Raw genomic sequence first — 17,405 nt, 5'->3', positions numbered from 1 at the left:
GTACTTTTTCTTCATAGGAGAAGTCCAAACGACCTTTTTATCGACCGATTTTATTGACACTTTTGTTGCACGTTGATTCCCATTGAAGTTGAATACAAATGTCAACGGAGAAACATGTATCCTATTGAAGAGACCACTCATTCACCTGTGTTATATACAGTTACGTTCATTGTCATTCGAACTACGGAGAATAAAGAAGCCGGCGATGTTTATCGACGATATCTCGAATAAAATAGAAAGGAGGCTGTTCTACTTTTTGCGTCAACGTGTACCAAAATTAAATAACCTTGAGGAAATCTCTGTTATCTCCCGTCACAGTAACGCGGTGTCGCAAATTTCTTCATACAAACGAATCAGGCTTGTGAAACATTGAAAATCGACAAACACGTAGGAACAGCTGTCGACTAGCAGCTTCGAAGCTAATACAACGCGCTTTTTCTATTCGCCTTTGAAGGATAAACATTGTTGTTAAGACGAACGGAAAACGGCTGACTTGAGGAACAAGATCAAGATTCGAAATAATTACGAAACTACGTAGAAATTGCACAATGGAAAAGATTTCTTGGAAAAAACTCATCATGTTTTAGACGATCGAAGCTTTCGTGACCACCGGCATCGTGCACGACAGCAGGTTTGATTTCGTGTCGAGTAGGAAGGAGGTTGACACGCGATCGGATGTCGGAAAATTCGCGTACTGCCGGTCATTAATCATCGATCATCTGACCGTTTCGTTGTCTTTCCGCCGTAGATCACGTGAACGAAACGATCGTCGTGCCGATCAATTAACGCATTCCCTCACGTCATCGACGTTTACCTTTCAAACGAACCAGTGATGCCAACAGCAGCCACAAAAATCCATCCGATTCTCGTCTTATCCCGCTTGCTCGAACTGCGGATTTGTCGCCGGGATTTATCGATTACTTCACGAAATTTAAATCGAAAAGGGAGAAAACACGCGCGAAATTTCCACTCACAGAGTTGAAATTCAAGTTCGAGTCATCGACACGGTTGGCCACGTGATCTTCGCCGCTTCACAGATGTCGTTCGATCGACTGCGTCACTTTTTGAATTACGAATTTCCCGCCACTGCAACGACGCGCCGTTTCGCGATACTCGAACGGTTTCGCAGCGACTTTTCGCGCACAGATCGTCGAGATTTTTCTGCTCGACGATCGAAAAGACCGGAGTGCGGCGAGGTCGACGTTGAAACCTGGTGAAACTGCGATCGCGTTGCCAACGAGCGTACCGAGCAGCGAGCTTGCCCAGTGACGTCAACGCACCTTCCTCGTCCGCCTTTATCCCTTCCATTTTCTCTCTTACCTAGCCTTTTCCTCCTACTTCTCAACGAGATCGAGGATCGTCGATCAGCATTGAGTCACGTACACATTCGCAACGACGTCTTGCCTGACGACCTATGGCGTTGTCTCGTCTTCTTGTGTAGCGAGCCTTTATCTTCCTTTCTGCTTGTCGCGGTTTTTTCTTTCATAAATTAGGGTTATTTCGTATTGCGAATATTGGAACGTTTATCGTCTATCGTTTGGCAAATGAAGTAAATTTTCTTTAATTTCCACGTTGATCGAGTATCGCAGCTCTCTTGCATTAATTTACTGTAATGTTAGTGAATCGTGCGTGTGTGGTAAATAACATGTTCTAGGTTACAGAATTCTACTGTATAATTGTATAACTCTACGTGGAATAGCATAATTATGTATCTTGTAACTTGTAAATCCGTTTGGAAAACTTTCTTTCTCTTACTAGCAAAATAATCGCGTTATTGCCACGTAGAGGAATTTATCGGTATTGGTAAGTTTCAACAACTTCCAAAATTTCTCATTCGCTAATAATATTATAGTTGAATCGTGCAAAAGGGCTGAAATGTTAGTTTACTAAATATTAGTAGGAATAACATTTGCATCACTAATTTCCCTCGTCCATCGATCTAAATCTTTCTCTTATCTATTAACGAAAAATTATTCAAAAATCTTATCTCGTGTCTTTTCTCAGAAACCTACCGTTTTTATGAATCATTCGGAGATAAAGTACCATAATTTCTGAAATAAGGCAACAACAATTACTCGAAAGAATTGTCACAATATCGTTGATCGAATCGTCAATTTACAATTGTTATTGTCCCACTGAAATTCGATCGGAAGTTTCCAACAAAAATAGCGTTAAGTTAGTCTAAATTCCATAAAGTATGCGCTCGATCAACGTCACCAATGGCTGGAGCAGAGTTATCGATTCGTTAGTCAGACTTGATTCATAAGCCTTGAAGAATTTATGAGAATTCATAGAAGCAGTATGTCGGAGATGCTACGCATATTTGATGAGATTTAAACACGCGAACCATGAATGTTGATTTTGGCATTGGGTTTTTCGGCTATACTAATCGAGTAGTTCTCAATTACTCTGTTGCTCAAGGTATAGAAAGTCGTCACAACTGTTAGACGTCTTCTCTTTCGCTTGAGATTGTTTTCTTAGGTCTCGTTTAAATCAACCAACCTATCCGAATTCAAGCAATTAAGGACGAAGTCGATGGTCCATCGGAAACTTCTAAGTAAATACTTCTCCGAAATTAATCTTTTCTCGCGTTCAGGAAATCGTAGAATCTACTAAGCAGGTAGAAAGAAAAAGAAAAGATAGGAATTTTTGAAATTAGCATATTTATAGCGGCGACGTACGAAAACATAATTCAACGAGGCAGATCTATCGAAGAAAAGATTTCGGACGAGATGTGTCAACGGAACGTTGATTCTCAATGAGTTAAATAAAGCAACGAGACAATATCGTTCAGTGAATCAACAATTTGCAATGATGATTGGCCCACTAAAATTCGATCGTGTAGGCTGGTTTTCAACAATGCTTCCAATCTATTATTTCATTCGCATAACGCTGCTCGTTAGATAATTTTTCGTTGATCGCCAGATCGTTTCGCGAGCAGAGCACGTGCGTTCACGACGCATCGGCTTGTGTGCACACCGTACACGCTAATGTGCACTAACATGGGCCAGTGTGTACACTGGTATCCACTAATGGGGGACACACTTCGCCGTGATAATAACCAATTACGTCAACGAGGCCGGAGGGCACGACCGTGACGTTTCGATGAGTGGCATCAGTACTTTGACAAGCAACGATCATCATGTGGTCTGATCCGTCCAAATCTTCCTTCTATGGGCCATCAATTTTCGTATTCTACCATAACAGATACTCGATTCGATGTAACCGAGGTCACTGATATTTGAAACTTTCATCGACGTTTTCATCGGTGTTAGAATTAACGTACAGGTGGAAGTTACCAGTTTACGTAATTTTTATATCCAAGTTTCATGGATTCGCAACGTTGTTTATGGACTTGAACTTGTTGATTTGTACACTTGCAACAGCGCATTGTTGTGCAATCGATCGTTTCAGCTTCTTTGCTTTAAGTCGAACGTATACTCGTTGAAATTTTTAATTGAATGCGTAGAGATGCAGGGGTATGATATTGCATAGTGAATGAACGGGGAATTATCGTCGTTCGTATTTAAGAATATTCAGAATTTGTCAAATAAATCGTATCGAAGATGTTTGAAATAATTCGTAAAATGGAAAATCAAAGAGTCGGAATTCCATTAATTAAGAGAGGAAGGAATAAATCAAGCCGGGATATACACAGAATACGTTTGAAGTAATTTCCAGAAATTTGAGAAATTTGAATCATTTGCATACTCGCCTCCGTGCATGATTCACGGCTTAACGAATTTCCTGGACAGCTGATTCACTATTGAATGAAATTCACGTGAGGGCCGGTAATTAATTATAACTGTAACGTCATTCATTCGTGCGTATGTACGTTTTCATGGAAGATTCGCAACTTTTCTCGTAAATTCCATGAGAAAAAGCGCGCAGTACGCGGCGTTGCTATCGAAATGCACGAGCTGAGTCGGTTTGAAAAGTGTGACGACCTTCGAGTACGGCTATCTTAGTCACGATTGCCGTGAAAATGAGGCAAACGAGCGCGTAATAAAACTCTTTTTCAAGTAATCATTCTTTTTCTCGCCCTCGAACATTGACAATGATTTTATCGCGAGAAAGTACCCGTGTCTTCGTCGTGGCTCGTCGAGGTTACCATTTCTCACCTTGTGGCACTCATCCTCGCCTTTTATTGTTGCGTCGTGATGCTAAAACGTCTCGCGATACTCCTCCGCTTTGGTTCTTTGACCTTTTGTTCGCGAAAATTTACGATGGAATTCGCGATGCATTTTTCAATTTTTGAACTACGAATCGTATGATTGTAAATTTTAAAAACTGTAAATTTCATTTTAACTAACTCTTATTTAGTTCTTTTGTTGCTTAAAATTAAATTCGAGAAACGTACTTTTCGATTGGGTTGAAGAATTTTCTTTACGATAAATACCGTGAATCCGTCAATTACTTTTCCGTTCAGCCAATCACGTACTCCTCTCTGTTCTTCTGAAATAAAATCTGCAAGCAGATCCCTCCTGCACGATTGAATTCAATATTATTAATAGAATTTTATCACGACTTAGAAATGATCGGTTCGATAATTTTAACGACAATACAATTTTAATAATCGTAAAACAAATGAAATTTTGCAAATTACGAAAGAGGAGTTTACGATCTGCAACTTGTCGCTTGTCCATTTCCTAACATCATAATTAATTAATACGATAATAAATATTATTAACAGAAAATTATCGCGCAGGAGGGCTCGTAGACACGAACAAATCTACACGTAATTTTACAGCGTAAAAAATTCCCAATAAGATCTTTCAATTACACTTGTTCCATGATCTAGAAAGTAGCCGTGGCGTCAATGACCACAATAACCGAGGTTTACCAGGTGTAATTGCTATCGTCACGTTTTGCAATCTCGTTATCGCGAATCTCTCAGTTTCTTATTCAAAACAGGCATTGTCTGGGCGACAATGAGCAGCGTCTAGAATGACAGCACGAAGCACGAGAATAGAGAAACGGCGAAGCGTATTACCTTGCAACGCGAATTGCGACATCCTTCTCTGGGACTGTCCTCGGTCTGATATACCGATTATGCGTTTGCACTAGGTTGCGAACACCGATTTGCATGTTTCTATTCACACCTCCAATTGCAATCGAGCTAGCTCTTCCTTCAATTAACACCGAGCACGATCTTCCATGTGTAATGTGGTTTAAAGTCGTATTATCTTCAAGCAACTAATTACTAGGTTTAAGTTAACTTATCTTTGAATGGCCAATTATTCGACTGGTATCGTTTCTGTGAAATTTAAGCTGAGCGGGATATCCGTCGATGAAATACGTAAATTGGAATATCGCTATGGTCGATTATCATTCACGTTAAAGAAGAATAAATTTTACAGGGATCATGCACGTATATTGGATGTTAAGAAAGTTATGAAAGTATCAAACTCGTGTTAGTTACTGTCACGTATAATCAAGATACTCGTGCGTCTCTATTTTTTACGTGTGTTTAAATTCGAAGATAGCGACGTGGAAATTGTTGGAAACATCTTTGCATTCGTGTGAGATTGCAGACCTCTGTTCTACCTGGACAGTGTTTCAATACGTGAATAATTATTTCGACCAGTTAACTGCCTTTGACGAGGATGCTCGTCATGCGTAAAAAGTATTTACGATTTGCTGTTCGAATTGCAATCTTGGTGAAAACTAAAATATATTGGTAAATTTGAAGCTGTTTTGGATATTTTCACGCCGGCACGAAATAAAACGAGCAAATGGAAAAATGTAAATAATTATTACGAAAGAAGTGTATATAGTGCGAACAATGCGACACATTTTAGGTACACGCTTTTCAAGCAGGTCGCGATAGTTAACTGGTTAAAAGAAATCAGACCAAATTGAAATTTCAGGGTGGGCTGACTATGAGACAGATTTGCGATATAAAATATATTCAAAGTGGAAGATACAAAGGCGAATTATTATTTCGCGTGGGCAATGTGACTCATCCACTTTCGATCTCTCACTTATTCAAGACACAAAGAAGGCATACGATTGGAAAGTTTTCCATTTCCGGAATTTCGTATCCTACTACCTACGGGAAATTAAAATTTCATAGGAAAACCTATCGAAACTAGAAAATAGAATATCAGGAAATATATTCGAAGCAAAACATATAAAAATCTCATCTAAACAGCGTGCCTCGTTCGTGATTTTCGATTTCTAGATTTGTGTGCAAGGGTGTTTCGAAACTGTCGTTTCCCGAATTTCCTACTCTGCTTGAACGAAACGAAGATGAACACCTCACGGTAGAAGAATGTGCGACGAGCGACCGTGTGAAAAGCAACGTATTTTCAGTATAAAGTACACGAAGATAAGTAGTCGTTTTATTGGAGCAACGTGACTCGTCCACTTTCGATCTCAGTTGCCTCGAGACACAGAAGAGTACATAGCTTGGAAGCATCGCGAGCTTGCGAGGCAGGTGAAATGTGTCTGGAGAACAAGGACACATGGCGATGTACTTGCACGAAGCTACGTGCTCGAGGAACTTGATAGCTGGTTTAGCGTGTTTCGCGTGGTGTCATGGCTCGTATGTGTGGAAACTTGGCATAAGAAGTAGGGGCGAGGAGGGAAGAGGTTAGGCCGAGATTAAACAATTGACTGGCGTGATAACGAGGGCACTTCCCGCCACTAAACTCATCCTGTCGTGTCGTGTCGTCTAACCTACGTGGCTCTCTGGATCCACTTAATCCTCTGCTCATCCAACTGCCCTTCAGGCCATCGCGTGTTGCATCATAACGTGGAAATGCCTCCTCGTACACCTCGCTACGAATTACCTTCGTTCCAAGCGTCGTGAAAATGTAGCTGAACAGCTTCTTGCACGCGATAATCTGACTGTTGCTAGTGCTTTGTATTTCATTAGACGTGCCTCGATTAATTCGGCATCATCGCGTTGAATTTTAACCAATTAGCTGTTTTCGACGAGTTTCGAGTGCGCAAGAAATAGTTACAATTTATTGTTTAAATTGTAATTTAATAATTGCATTAAATTGCAGTAATAGAATTAACAAATAGAACGGTCGTTTCTTTGCAACTTAATTCTTGAGAAGACTTATTAGATTTGTTAGATTTTTATTGGTTTTCAATTAAAGAAAAATCGTGCTGAAGCCAAGGAAACGAGAGATTTTGAAATGGTAATTTGGGTGTTTTTAATTAAGGACGCCCAGGGAAACCGTACAAATTTGGAGACGCAAAATTTGAGCAATTGTTAAGTGAAAGCTGTGTCAGATTCGAAATGCCGAATTAGTTTACATGCGTAATTTAGGTTTATTGATCCTTGCCGAACAAGTGAAACTTGAGCTATAGTCGTAATTTGTTTTGGTTGAATTTTTGTTGGACACTTTTACCACAGGGTTTCGTATTTTATTATTTCGATAGACGTGTTACGCGTGTACAGGACGCGAAAGTTTGAAATTAGTTTTTCTACAGTTTCTCTACAGATTCGTTTTATGCGAGTCAGATAACGAAGCCGGTGTCAGCTGATTCAGAGATACGATCAGCAAATGTCGATTAAATTTCACAGCGAACAATAGGAACGATAGTCTCCGTAAAAAGGTCAGACAGTGTCTGGCCTTTAAAAAATCATTCAGTAAACATCGCGGTTAAATTCCACTGACTCACTTCGTACGATATCCTTCCGAATGATCAAAGGGCTCGTACAAATTCGTTTCTTTTCTCCAGAAAAAAAAGCGAAAGAATAATCTCTAATTTTCACAATAATTTTCCAAATTGCATCTTTCCTTTTAACAAAACATCCATCATATCACGCAATTAAATATCACAAATGCGAAACACGACAACTCACTTTCCCTGTCTTTTAAATTTCCAAACTTAATTCGAATCAAAATTCAAATCAAAAAAGCAAAATTGGCATCATCTTTTCAAACGATTGTAAATTTCACGTGTACATCACTTTTCGTATTATTTCATACACCGAGTCTCGACACTTCTGGCCACTACAATCATTGCCCAAAGTTGGAAAATTTGGTAATTCGATTCTTATTATAATCTTATTACTATACCGTATGTCGTTACGGGGAACAAAGTTTCTGGCGAATTACGATCAGTGCGCGACTCGTTGATGCGAACGTGTACCAGAGAGATAAGGTTAAACGAGCCCGGAAATCGTCAGTTAAGTGACACGGTAGAACGATCTTAATGGCGATAAGGTAAAAGAAATTGTCCCTTTCATTCAATTTAATGCCGCGATTCTCATCGAGAGAACAGCACCGTGCGTCCGAATGAATCGGATGCTTCGCATTCCAAAACAAGTCCAGGAGCAGCCTCGCGATTTCTTCCCTTCTGCGTGATATCGTAACGTAAACCGAATATTCTTTTCTTTTAAACAGCAGCTATCGGCAGGCGATACCAAAGAAGAAGAAGAATAAGAAGTCTTCTACAGCTTTACGTCTGAATTTCGCGTTCGTTCTAACCGAATCGAGGAAGACGAGTTAACTCGTCGCTCGGATTTCCCAATCTCTTACGTATTAACGAAAATAAGCCAATCAACTCGGGTCTGTTTTCGCTTGTCCACGAGTCGTTCGTGTCCTCGTGATCCGATCCATCGATAGCTTAATTCGCGTCGATGAGGATGACCGCTTGAAATGGAGAACGAAGGCGATGGAAGAAGAGAAACGATAGGCGTAAAGAAGCGAAAAAGAGAAAGCGAAAGGCGGAGTTCGTACTACTTCGATCGTTGGAATCGTGCAGGATGCTGGCCAGTTAGTCGAACTTAAACGGCGCGTATGTATGAAAACTACGCGGCATGACGTCTTTGTGTCCCAGTTAGAACAATTTAGAGGCCCAGTTGTACGGCGAAGGCAAGTTGTTTTAAGAGGGAACGATCGTTGCAAATCGCCCGGCGAGTAATTGATCCTCCTCCGAGGCAATTTAACCTCTAGAAATCTAAAGCTTCTAGCTCGTTTTGGTCCCGTGGTTCATCGATAGCGGAACGGAAATCCAGTCAATTAGAAGATGTCCGAGATTTTCTGCTCTTTTTGCTTCCCCCTGGGCCTGCTGACGTAAATGCTCTACGTGTGTGCATGGAATGGTTAACGAACGAGGGGGGTCGTTGATGATTTAATGCAATCTCGTTTCAGGTCGTTCAAGGGGGTACTCTAATTTCGAATTTTCAAGAAAACCTCTTTTCGCCTGTTTTACGAACATGTAGGTTCTTGAAATTACACCTGCAAAAGCATTTTTTCGAATTCGTAAAATTAATTCTGTCGTGCAGATTCAAGAAAGACGGTGCGCACCTATTCGAAACGATATTTCTAGTTGCAGCAACCATCGTCGAACGATTATTTCTTATCTTTCGTCCCGCGAGACACGAAAGAAGTCGACGAAATCTGACTCTGTAAATTCTTCTTTTTTAAATATTTCTTCCGCAGTCTAGTTCATATTACATGTACAATATTTGAAAGCTTTTTTTTCGATTCAAATAAGCGAAACGTACGAGAGTCTGTATAATTCAGCTACATTCGTTTGAAGAAAATTCGTTATCAATATATACGAGGAAACCGGAAAAGGAGCTAGTAAAAGAGTGCATAAAGGAAAGAGAGAGAAGCTGGGGAAATGGCCAGGAAGGGAAAAGACCAAGAAAGAGAAAGAAGGAACTAGAAGAGGTGAAAAATGGAGGGGCACAGGGGGAAGCAGGAGAAGAGCAAGAAAGTTGGACAGGAGACCAAATTGTAGAAGAAAGAAGGAAGAGAGAAACAGAAGAGAGGAGGAAAAGGATAAGGGAATCCAAGTACAACAGATACTACAGGAACATAACCAAAGATGAGATGCCAAAGTACTTGGAAGGGAGGATGAGGTGGAAGGGCAGGAAAATTATAGCCAGATTCAGGTGTGGAAATGAGACCAAAGCGAAGGAATACTGGAAAGAGGAGAGAGAGAAAAAAGGTGCAGACTATGTGGAAGGGAAGAAGAGGACCTGAGACATGTAATAGAAGAATGCGAAATAACGGGAGGACCAAAAGACACTGAATGAGACTGGAGAAGGACTAGTGGATTTAAAAGCAATAATAGAGAAAAGAAGGGCAAGGGCAATACAAGACGGAGTGGAATGACAAGAAGGTGGCACAGCAAGGAGGCAAAAAAAAAACCAAAGCAGCAAAAATGTGTAGTCATAAGTTGCAATAGTTTGTAGTCATTAGTTTTAGACGCTAGAGGTAAGAATATGCTAAGGAGTGCAATACGATAAATGTAAGAATTGTAATCCGAAAGTTCGTCCAAAACCGAAAGGCACGGACTAAAATAAATAATAATAATAATATACGAGGAAGCTAATGTCAAACCTCTTGCGGTTCTTCTAGAAAAGAAATCCTCTAGACTAGAATAAGTCTTCTCATAAGTCTCCTACTTCACTCCTTAACCCCTTAACGCACAGATCGTTCCTTTATTTATTAATGGAAATTTATTACAATATAATGAAAAACAAGCGAAAATGCAATTATATACATAACATGTTTCTTTATGACATATATGGACATCTTTAATAATTCATATAAATTATCGTATAAATTAAATACATAAGATACTATAGCTTGAATGCATATAATAATCGCTCAAACTAGAACCAATATGGATATCTTTATTTATAAGATACTATAGTTTTTCAGTCCACAAAGTTCGATGCCAAAAACAATTAATTCAGTAAAATCCAACTTCAAATACACATATCACGTTAAATACGTGCGTTAAGTGGTTAACGATGGTCCACGTTTGCTCACCTACACTTGTTCCTGATAGAAAACAGCGTGCCTAGGAAGATGATTCGTTTTGGACGAATCGCCCTCCAACGCGTTCCGAGCGGGAAACTCCTTCATAGGCTCCATATCTATCACGTGGTGTTCGACGTCGCCTAAGATGAAGCTGGTCTTTTTCTGCGGGCCCTTGTGATTCTCTCCCAGGCTGGACCTCGAGGAGGTGAGAGGATGAGGCGAAGGTTCGCGATACGCTTCCGAGGATTCCGCGAACTTGCTATGTCTGAATGGATGAAACACAGATTAGCATCGTTTCTATAATTAAACGCGGTCTTTGGATTTTCATTGAACATTCGAATAGAAGAAAATGGAAGGCCAGATTCTAAGATTTCTAAGAATTCCCGATGATTTATCGTTGTGCCACGCTTTTGATTTCTCTCGAGACGATCGCGTTGCCAGCAGACCGCGAATTTTTATGCATTTCTAAGAAAACCTTAAAGCGAAAAATCTTGAAATTTTAAAATAGAAAAATCGCACAGGATGCAACGTTTTATGAGAAAATATATAAAAATATCCAAAGCGTAGAGATTTTTACGTGATAGGCGAGACTATTTTCTATCTAAGACGAAGACTACGTTTCGGTTCTATCCTCCTAATTATATTTTGTAAAATATGAATTTGCATAAAAATCCGCTGTCACATTTTGCGTTAGTGTCGTAGCTTATGAAACGTCGACGCAAAAGCTGTAACTCGTAACGCTATTGCCTCTGGAGAAACATCGAAAGAAGAGACAGATTTGGATACCTGGGATCTAAATGCTGTCGCGATGGTGATTTCGATAGGGAGCTGATAACTGGAACTTGATCCATCGTCGTCCTAGAACTGGATCTCTTTATCGTGTCTCTCGACTCGCTCTTCCTAGAGTCTAAGGTACACTTGGACGGTTCCCTGTGTATTCTTCTGTCTTCCTTACTCGGTGCTCGATTTTTCCTTAAGGTGGCGTTTATATCTTCCAATACACGATCATAATCCTCTTGGTTTCTTAATTCCTCGTGGGAATAATGATTTAAAACGTGCGGATCACCGTCCAGGAACTAGACACAGAATGGAAATGTTTGCATTTCTATTAGTATATCGTAACTATTAGCAGACTGCAGATTTTTATGTATTTACAGGAAACGTGAAAGCGTGAAATCGATACGAGAAAATATATAAAATGTTCAAAGTACAGTGATTTCTATGATACTTGGTAGGTAAAGTAATTTTCTACCAATGCTTTGCTTTCTTAATTATATTCCAAGGAGAGTGAATTTGTATGAAAATCCGCAGTCTGTCTATTATAGGTATGCAAGTATATCTATACAATAAAATTTTTCTAATAATTTTATTGTTAAATCATTTTCAAGTACCGTAGAGACTGTACGTATGTACATGTCGAGGAATTATGCTACTTGTATCTTCCTTGGATTCAGATGAAATCTAATCCTCGTAGCAATATTTTGAAGAAACTACGTTGAACTACAGTTGAAGCTTTATTTAATCCTGCTGCAGTCTTCGGCTTGCTTTTGTCCTCATTTGTTCTTTCAGAACTCTACTGTTTGTTAAAAATATTGAGCAAGATTTTCTCGAATATAACCTTGAGAATATATTAGAATCCTAGTGTCCCTGTTCAAGTGACATTTTAGAAATAAAAATAGTTACGTATAACACAGATATTAATCATCAAAGTGAGATACTTGGAAATACAAAATAACGCTATGATAATTTTATTCTTGCCCGAAGTTATAACAATTGGCCGATAATAGTTCCTTTCGAATACGATGGACGCTTATATTCCATATCCGTAGAAAATTTAAGGATTTCATTTAATTTATTAATTTAATTTAACGTGTTAATAGAAAATTATATTACACGGAAAAATAGATTTCACTGTGGTCTGGAAATGTGTTACGGTTTATCAAAACAAAAAGGCCAGATTCTACACACGATTTTAAAACAGAAAAGTGCGAAAAGTTTACAAAAGCTACTATTACAGCTTAGCATTAGCATTAGCTTGTGGTAAATAAATAACCTCGATAGAATGTACTAGCCTTTTCGAATAAAAGATATAACGATATATTATATTACTGCGTTTCCTTGATTCTCCAAGTATAGTTAGAAAATAAAATCAGGGAAACGGATTTCACACGTAAGAATCACTCTTATCTCGAAGATCTTAAACGTGTACTTGAAGTGGAGAACCGTAGCAGGATTAAAGAGACGACGTTCGTGTACAACGATCTAATAAAAAGAGAAATAGTAGCTACATGTTTAGTACCTCGTTGTGCGTGTAAAATATGGACTGCTTCAAGTCAGTTTGCGCGCTTTGCATGCTCTCGCGTCTAAGAGAACCGTCAGGGCCGGTGATCATAACTGGAATCGGAGTGAGCGTCATCGGCACGTTCATGTGCAATCCGCCTGTTGACGACGCTAGGCTGGAACCGGATCCGGTGGTCAAAGAACTGCTCGACGCATCGCGATAATGAGCGAATCCGCTGTTGCTCGCACGTTCTGAAATACCTAATGGTGCATAGAAATTCAAAATTAATTTCTAAAAAAGAATTCCATTTTACATACGGCGTAGCAGGAACCAGGTTGGTTCATCGAGATTCAGTCGAGTCTCGGTGAAGCCAGTTTATTTAACGATCACCTCCGCGAGAAAAACACTCTCAAGTTTGTGGTAAATACTTTTTTTAAGATAAAAATGTCGAGTATATCACAGGCTATATAGTCCCGTTTGTGGATAGCAAATTTTTCTGTAATTTTCTTTCCCTTTTCTTTTTTCTTACTCTTTTTTGGTAGAAACGCTTGGCAAACGGTCAGCTTTCGCGTTCAAAGTTTTCTATTCTTTCCAGTTAGTTGTTCGTTGACCGTTGTTCAGATTCACCGTGCCGAATACAATTACAACGTGCATCGATCATCGTCTTATTCAAAAAGCGTTTTCCCTTCGAATGAAAGCCAAGAGCTCGTGGAGCCAGCGCGCCACCGCGTTATCGTATTTGCTCGAGCGTAGTGCGCCAACTTTGTCTTTTTTCCAATTTGCTCGCTTTTGTATCGATAGTATCGAACGAACGTTTTCCTTGACTGTAACGACAGATGAGGAAACGTTGAACCAAACTAGAAGCTCGCTCTACGGAGATATGACGTGTCGTTGTTGAATCGCGTGAGTTGACGGAGTGCGTTGACGAGAATTCGATAAAACAGTAAATTTAAAAAAGGAAGAAAAAGGGAGAGAATGGAAGAGGCGCCAGTGATTCTTCAGAAGCTAAATCAGTTAAATCGTTACACGTAAATTTGATAAACTGTAGGACGCGAGAGGTGGATTTCTAAGAAAGTACACGCGTTGTTATGGCGACACGAGCGAACGCGTGAAACAATGACGAGAAGCTCGTTTGCGACGCAGATAGAAAAATTTGAAACGATCCGCGAGAAACCGTACGACGCGAATGAGCAGCTTTCCAACGTCGCGATGATGTGAAATTATTGTTGAGCATTGTTTGTCCTCGAAATTCCTCAAACTTCTCTATAGCGTGGGAGTTTAGCAGGGAAGAAGAGAACAGCACAGGGAAATTAATTGCGGAATTCATTCGCGCGAACGATTGTAGGAAGTTGAAGAAGAGGCCATTTCGTCGCTTGCACCGCGTGTTGGAAATCACCGAGTGAAACCCGGAAATGAGAGAAAGAAGCGGAGGACTCGAGGAGGGTCGAACCACTTAAAAGAGAAAAAGTAGTTGCAATTACAGTCACGAGACGTGCCATCGGTACGACAAGTGCAAGAAGCGAATCCTTGGCGGAGAGTACAAAAATAGAAAAACGGATAATGCGTCCTAAACGGCACACGTGTGCGACGTCGGAGCATTTTTCTCGGAAACAACGGACGCTGATGATTCTGTGTGATCGGCTGACTTCGATGCGAGTATGCGTATGACTTATAGTCACGAACGTTTCCGTGAACCTGAGCCACCGAAGATGGCATGTTTTCCCCAGATAGCTGGTGATACATTACTCAAAGTAGCTAAAGTGTCGGTAAGACAGATGCTGGGGCTTTAACGAACGATAAACTGATAGATCAACCGCTGAGAGAAGTACTCTCGCCTGCGCAGTTGAAGAGGAATTTGTTTCAGTGAGAGCGTTGACGGACGAGGATTTTTCGTTTCACGTTTACAGCGATCGCCGTGAAGTTCGAAATAGCGAAGACGCTCTATCCGCGCAGAAAACACGCTACGCTCCGCTGTTCCGACGTGTGTTTTTCGATAAGGAGAGACCGATAGCACGTAACGTGTCTCGCGGGAACCTGCTAAGATGATAAGAATGAAAGGCTGGGTCGCGTTAAAACGATGAAAGAAACCGAAGAGACCGGTGCGATGCAAAGTCTAAAAACCAAACGTCGAAATGATTTTCTTTTGAAGCCTGTACAATAGAAACGAGCGAGCAAAAACGAAAGATGCATATTCCAAGTAAACGAGAGAGAATTTCGTGAACGTGGGTTCAAGATATTTTGTTTTGTTGAAAGACGACGGTACTAGTATTGGGACTGTTTATTTTATACGTCACGAAGCAGAAGCTTTTGAAACATTTCAAGAATACGAGACCATTGCGTTTAGGCAAACTCGCGATGAAGCGAAAGCCTTACAAAAAGCTAATGGGACGGAATGTACGCGAAGCGAATTTCGCGATTTTCTGGAAAATGGGGAATCATTCACGAAACATCAGCACCATGTGTTCTGCAGTAAAATGGACAGGCGGAGCGTGAAATAGGTACCCTGGTGGAGAGCGCTAGATCGATGTTGATTACCAAGGCTGTGTCAAGTACGTACCAGGCCAAAGCTGTCAAGACAGCTGCGTTTGTTCTAAACAGAACCCATTGGAAACAAATACACAGTACGCATGATGGCGTACGAAAAATTGATCTACCAATCGCCAGCCGGAAATTAAACACACGCGCGTGTTCGGACGGACAAGACGTCTCGAAAGTAGAAACGAAGAAATTCAATGCGGAAAGCAAGAAAATGGTATTTGTTGGCTACATGGAGAAGTCGACAAACTATCGACTGTGGGATGCAAAGCGTAACATTCACGTGAATTGCGACGTTGTTTTGAATGAGAGTTGCGTGAAGTCAGAGCCAACCGCGGAGACCTGAAAGAAGACACAAGTCCGTTTGGTTTCCGCTAAACTACAATGTCAATGCAGAGGATGAGGATGCTTGAAAGATGAAGAGGTAGTATTGGTACAGTCAAATGACGCGCGAGTTGGTTTTCAATTGCGACAAAATTCCTCTGTACGTGGAAAATCAAGATCGATGAATGAACGAACGAGCGAGTGAATGAGTCATGATCGATGAATCAACGAAGCTCGCTAGCAATCCTGAATGTCATAAGCGGACGAAATATATTGATTCTCGCTTTCATTTTATTGAGCGACGTTCGTGAGATTGATGTGCTGATACGTAGAGACTAAGCAGCAGCAGCAGCATGTGACAGATATATTTACTAAACTGGTAGCGAGATAATTTGAATATCTGTAAGATAGGCATATCAAACGAAACTATATAAATGAGAGAGTTAAGATAAGATTGTCAAATATACCACAGGCTATATAGTCCCGTTTATAGGTAGCAAGTTCTTATGTAGTTCTTTTTTGGTTGACGCTCGAACGCTCGGCAAACGGCGAAGGCTTTCGCCTTCGACATTTCTTTTTCTTTCCACTTAGTCCTTTTTAACTATTTTTCGTTCAGATTTGCCGTGTCGAACGAACGCACGAAACACATTGTATCAATTTCTGTTTTGCTATCAAATAAAATCCAGCAGAGGTTTGTGTATACGTAGTGTATCTTCTGGTCAAACGGTTAAATTGTTTTATGAAATTTGTATGAATTTTGTAGACGTCAAAGAGAATAAAGTCATTATAATTAGAATAGTAATAGGTTCTAATAAGTTACGGGGCATTATAATTACCAATGCAAACGTAGTTAATATGAAAAGACTAGAACGGAAACTGTAGGTTTATGGGTGTTTTCGTAGGTCTGTTTCATGGTTTCTGAAACTGTCTCATGGGTCGTTTGCCAAAAAGTTTCTTCTCTAATATTACCATTTTTTTCTAAATATGATGCAATATGGAACAGTCACGGAATTCATCCTTATATACTGTAAGCTTGAAGTCACTAGGTGTAGAAGCCAAGAATTCGATGAAAAGCCAGCTTAGAAATGTATTGATACGAAGGAAACGGCTACATTCGTTTCAAATGAATAATAAAATTAACAGAAGGTTACAGGTTCTATCCAACCACGAGTGAGAAGATGAGTTAGAAAATGATCTAAAATTCTTGGCCGCTATTGTGTGTATTTTGTAAAGAAAAAACCATTTAAATTCCTAAAATTGCATCGTCCTAAATTTACAAAAATTTCTATGAAAGACTTTTAAGAATCGATGGTCCTAACTCCCTTGATAATTTTGGCGTTAACAATTTGGTAATTTCCCTTTTTAAGAAAATATATTCCATCCGAACTATTTACTATTTAACAATGATTTTAATTATGGAATTAATCGATAATTAATAGGCTCGAGCACACGTACAGTGCAATTACAGTTTGATTCTTTTCTTGGTCCAAGGTTCGGACATATTGGCAGTGATCGAAAAGTGG

At 39.9% G+C, this 17,405-nt stretch overlaps 1 protein-coding gene across 7 annotated transcripts in view; it reads right to left on the bottom strand.

Moving 5' to 3' along the window:
- The window catches only part of LOC122575077 (ATP-sensitive inward rectifier potassium channel 12-like), a 48,749-nt gene that overhangs the window by 6,277 nt on the left and 25,067 nt on the right, over window positions 1–17,405 (bottom strand). For 6 of the 7 annotated variants that reach the window (XM_043743501.1, XM_043743503.1, XM_043743504.1 and 3 more), the window contains 3 exons: window positions 13,042–13,283; window positions 11,529–11,818; window positions 10,752–11,007 (listed from right to left, as the gene is read on the bottom strand). In XM_043743501.1, coding sequence (XP_043599436.1) covers window positions 10,752–11,007; window positions 11,529–11,818; window positions 13,042–13,283 — 788 coding nt within the window. Of the gene's footprint in view, window positions 1–10,138; window positions 11,008–11,528; window positions 11,819–13,041; window positions 13,284–17,405 lie in introns of those variants that run through there. The other variant, XM_043743502.1, reaches the window with a different exon arrangement.

The sequence above is a fragment of the Bombus pyrosoma genome, linkage group LG14, assembly GCF_014825855.1.
Source record: "Bombus pyrosoma isolate SC7728 linkage group LG14, ASM1482585v1, whole genome shotgun sequence".
Taxonomy (NCBI): domain Eukaryota; kingdom Metazoa; phylum Arthropoda; class Insecta; order Hymenoptera; family Apidae; genus Bombus; species Bombus pyrosoma.
Note: the sequence above shows the minus strand (reverse complement) of the source record. Positions and strands in the feature narration are given on the sequence as shown.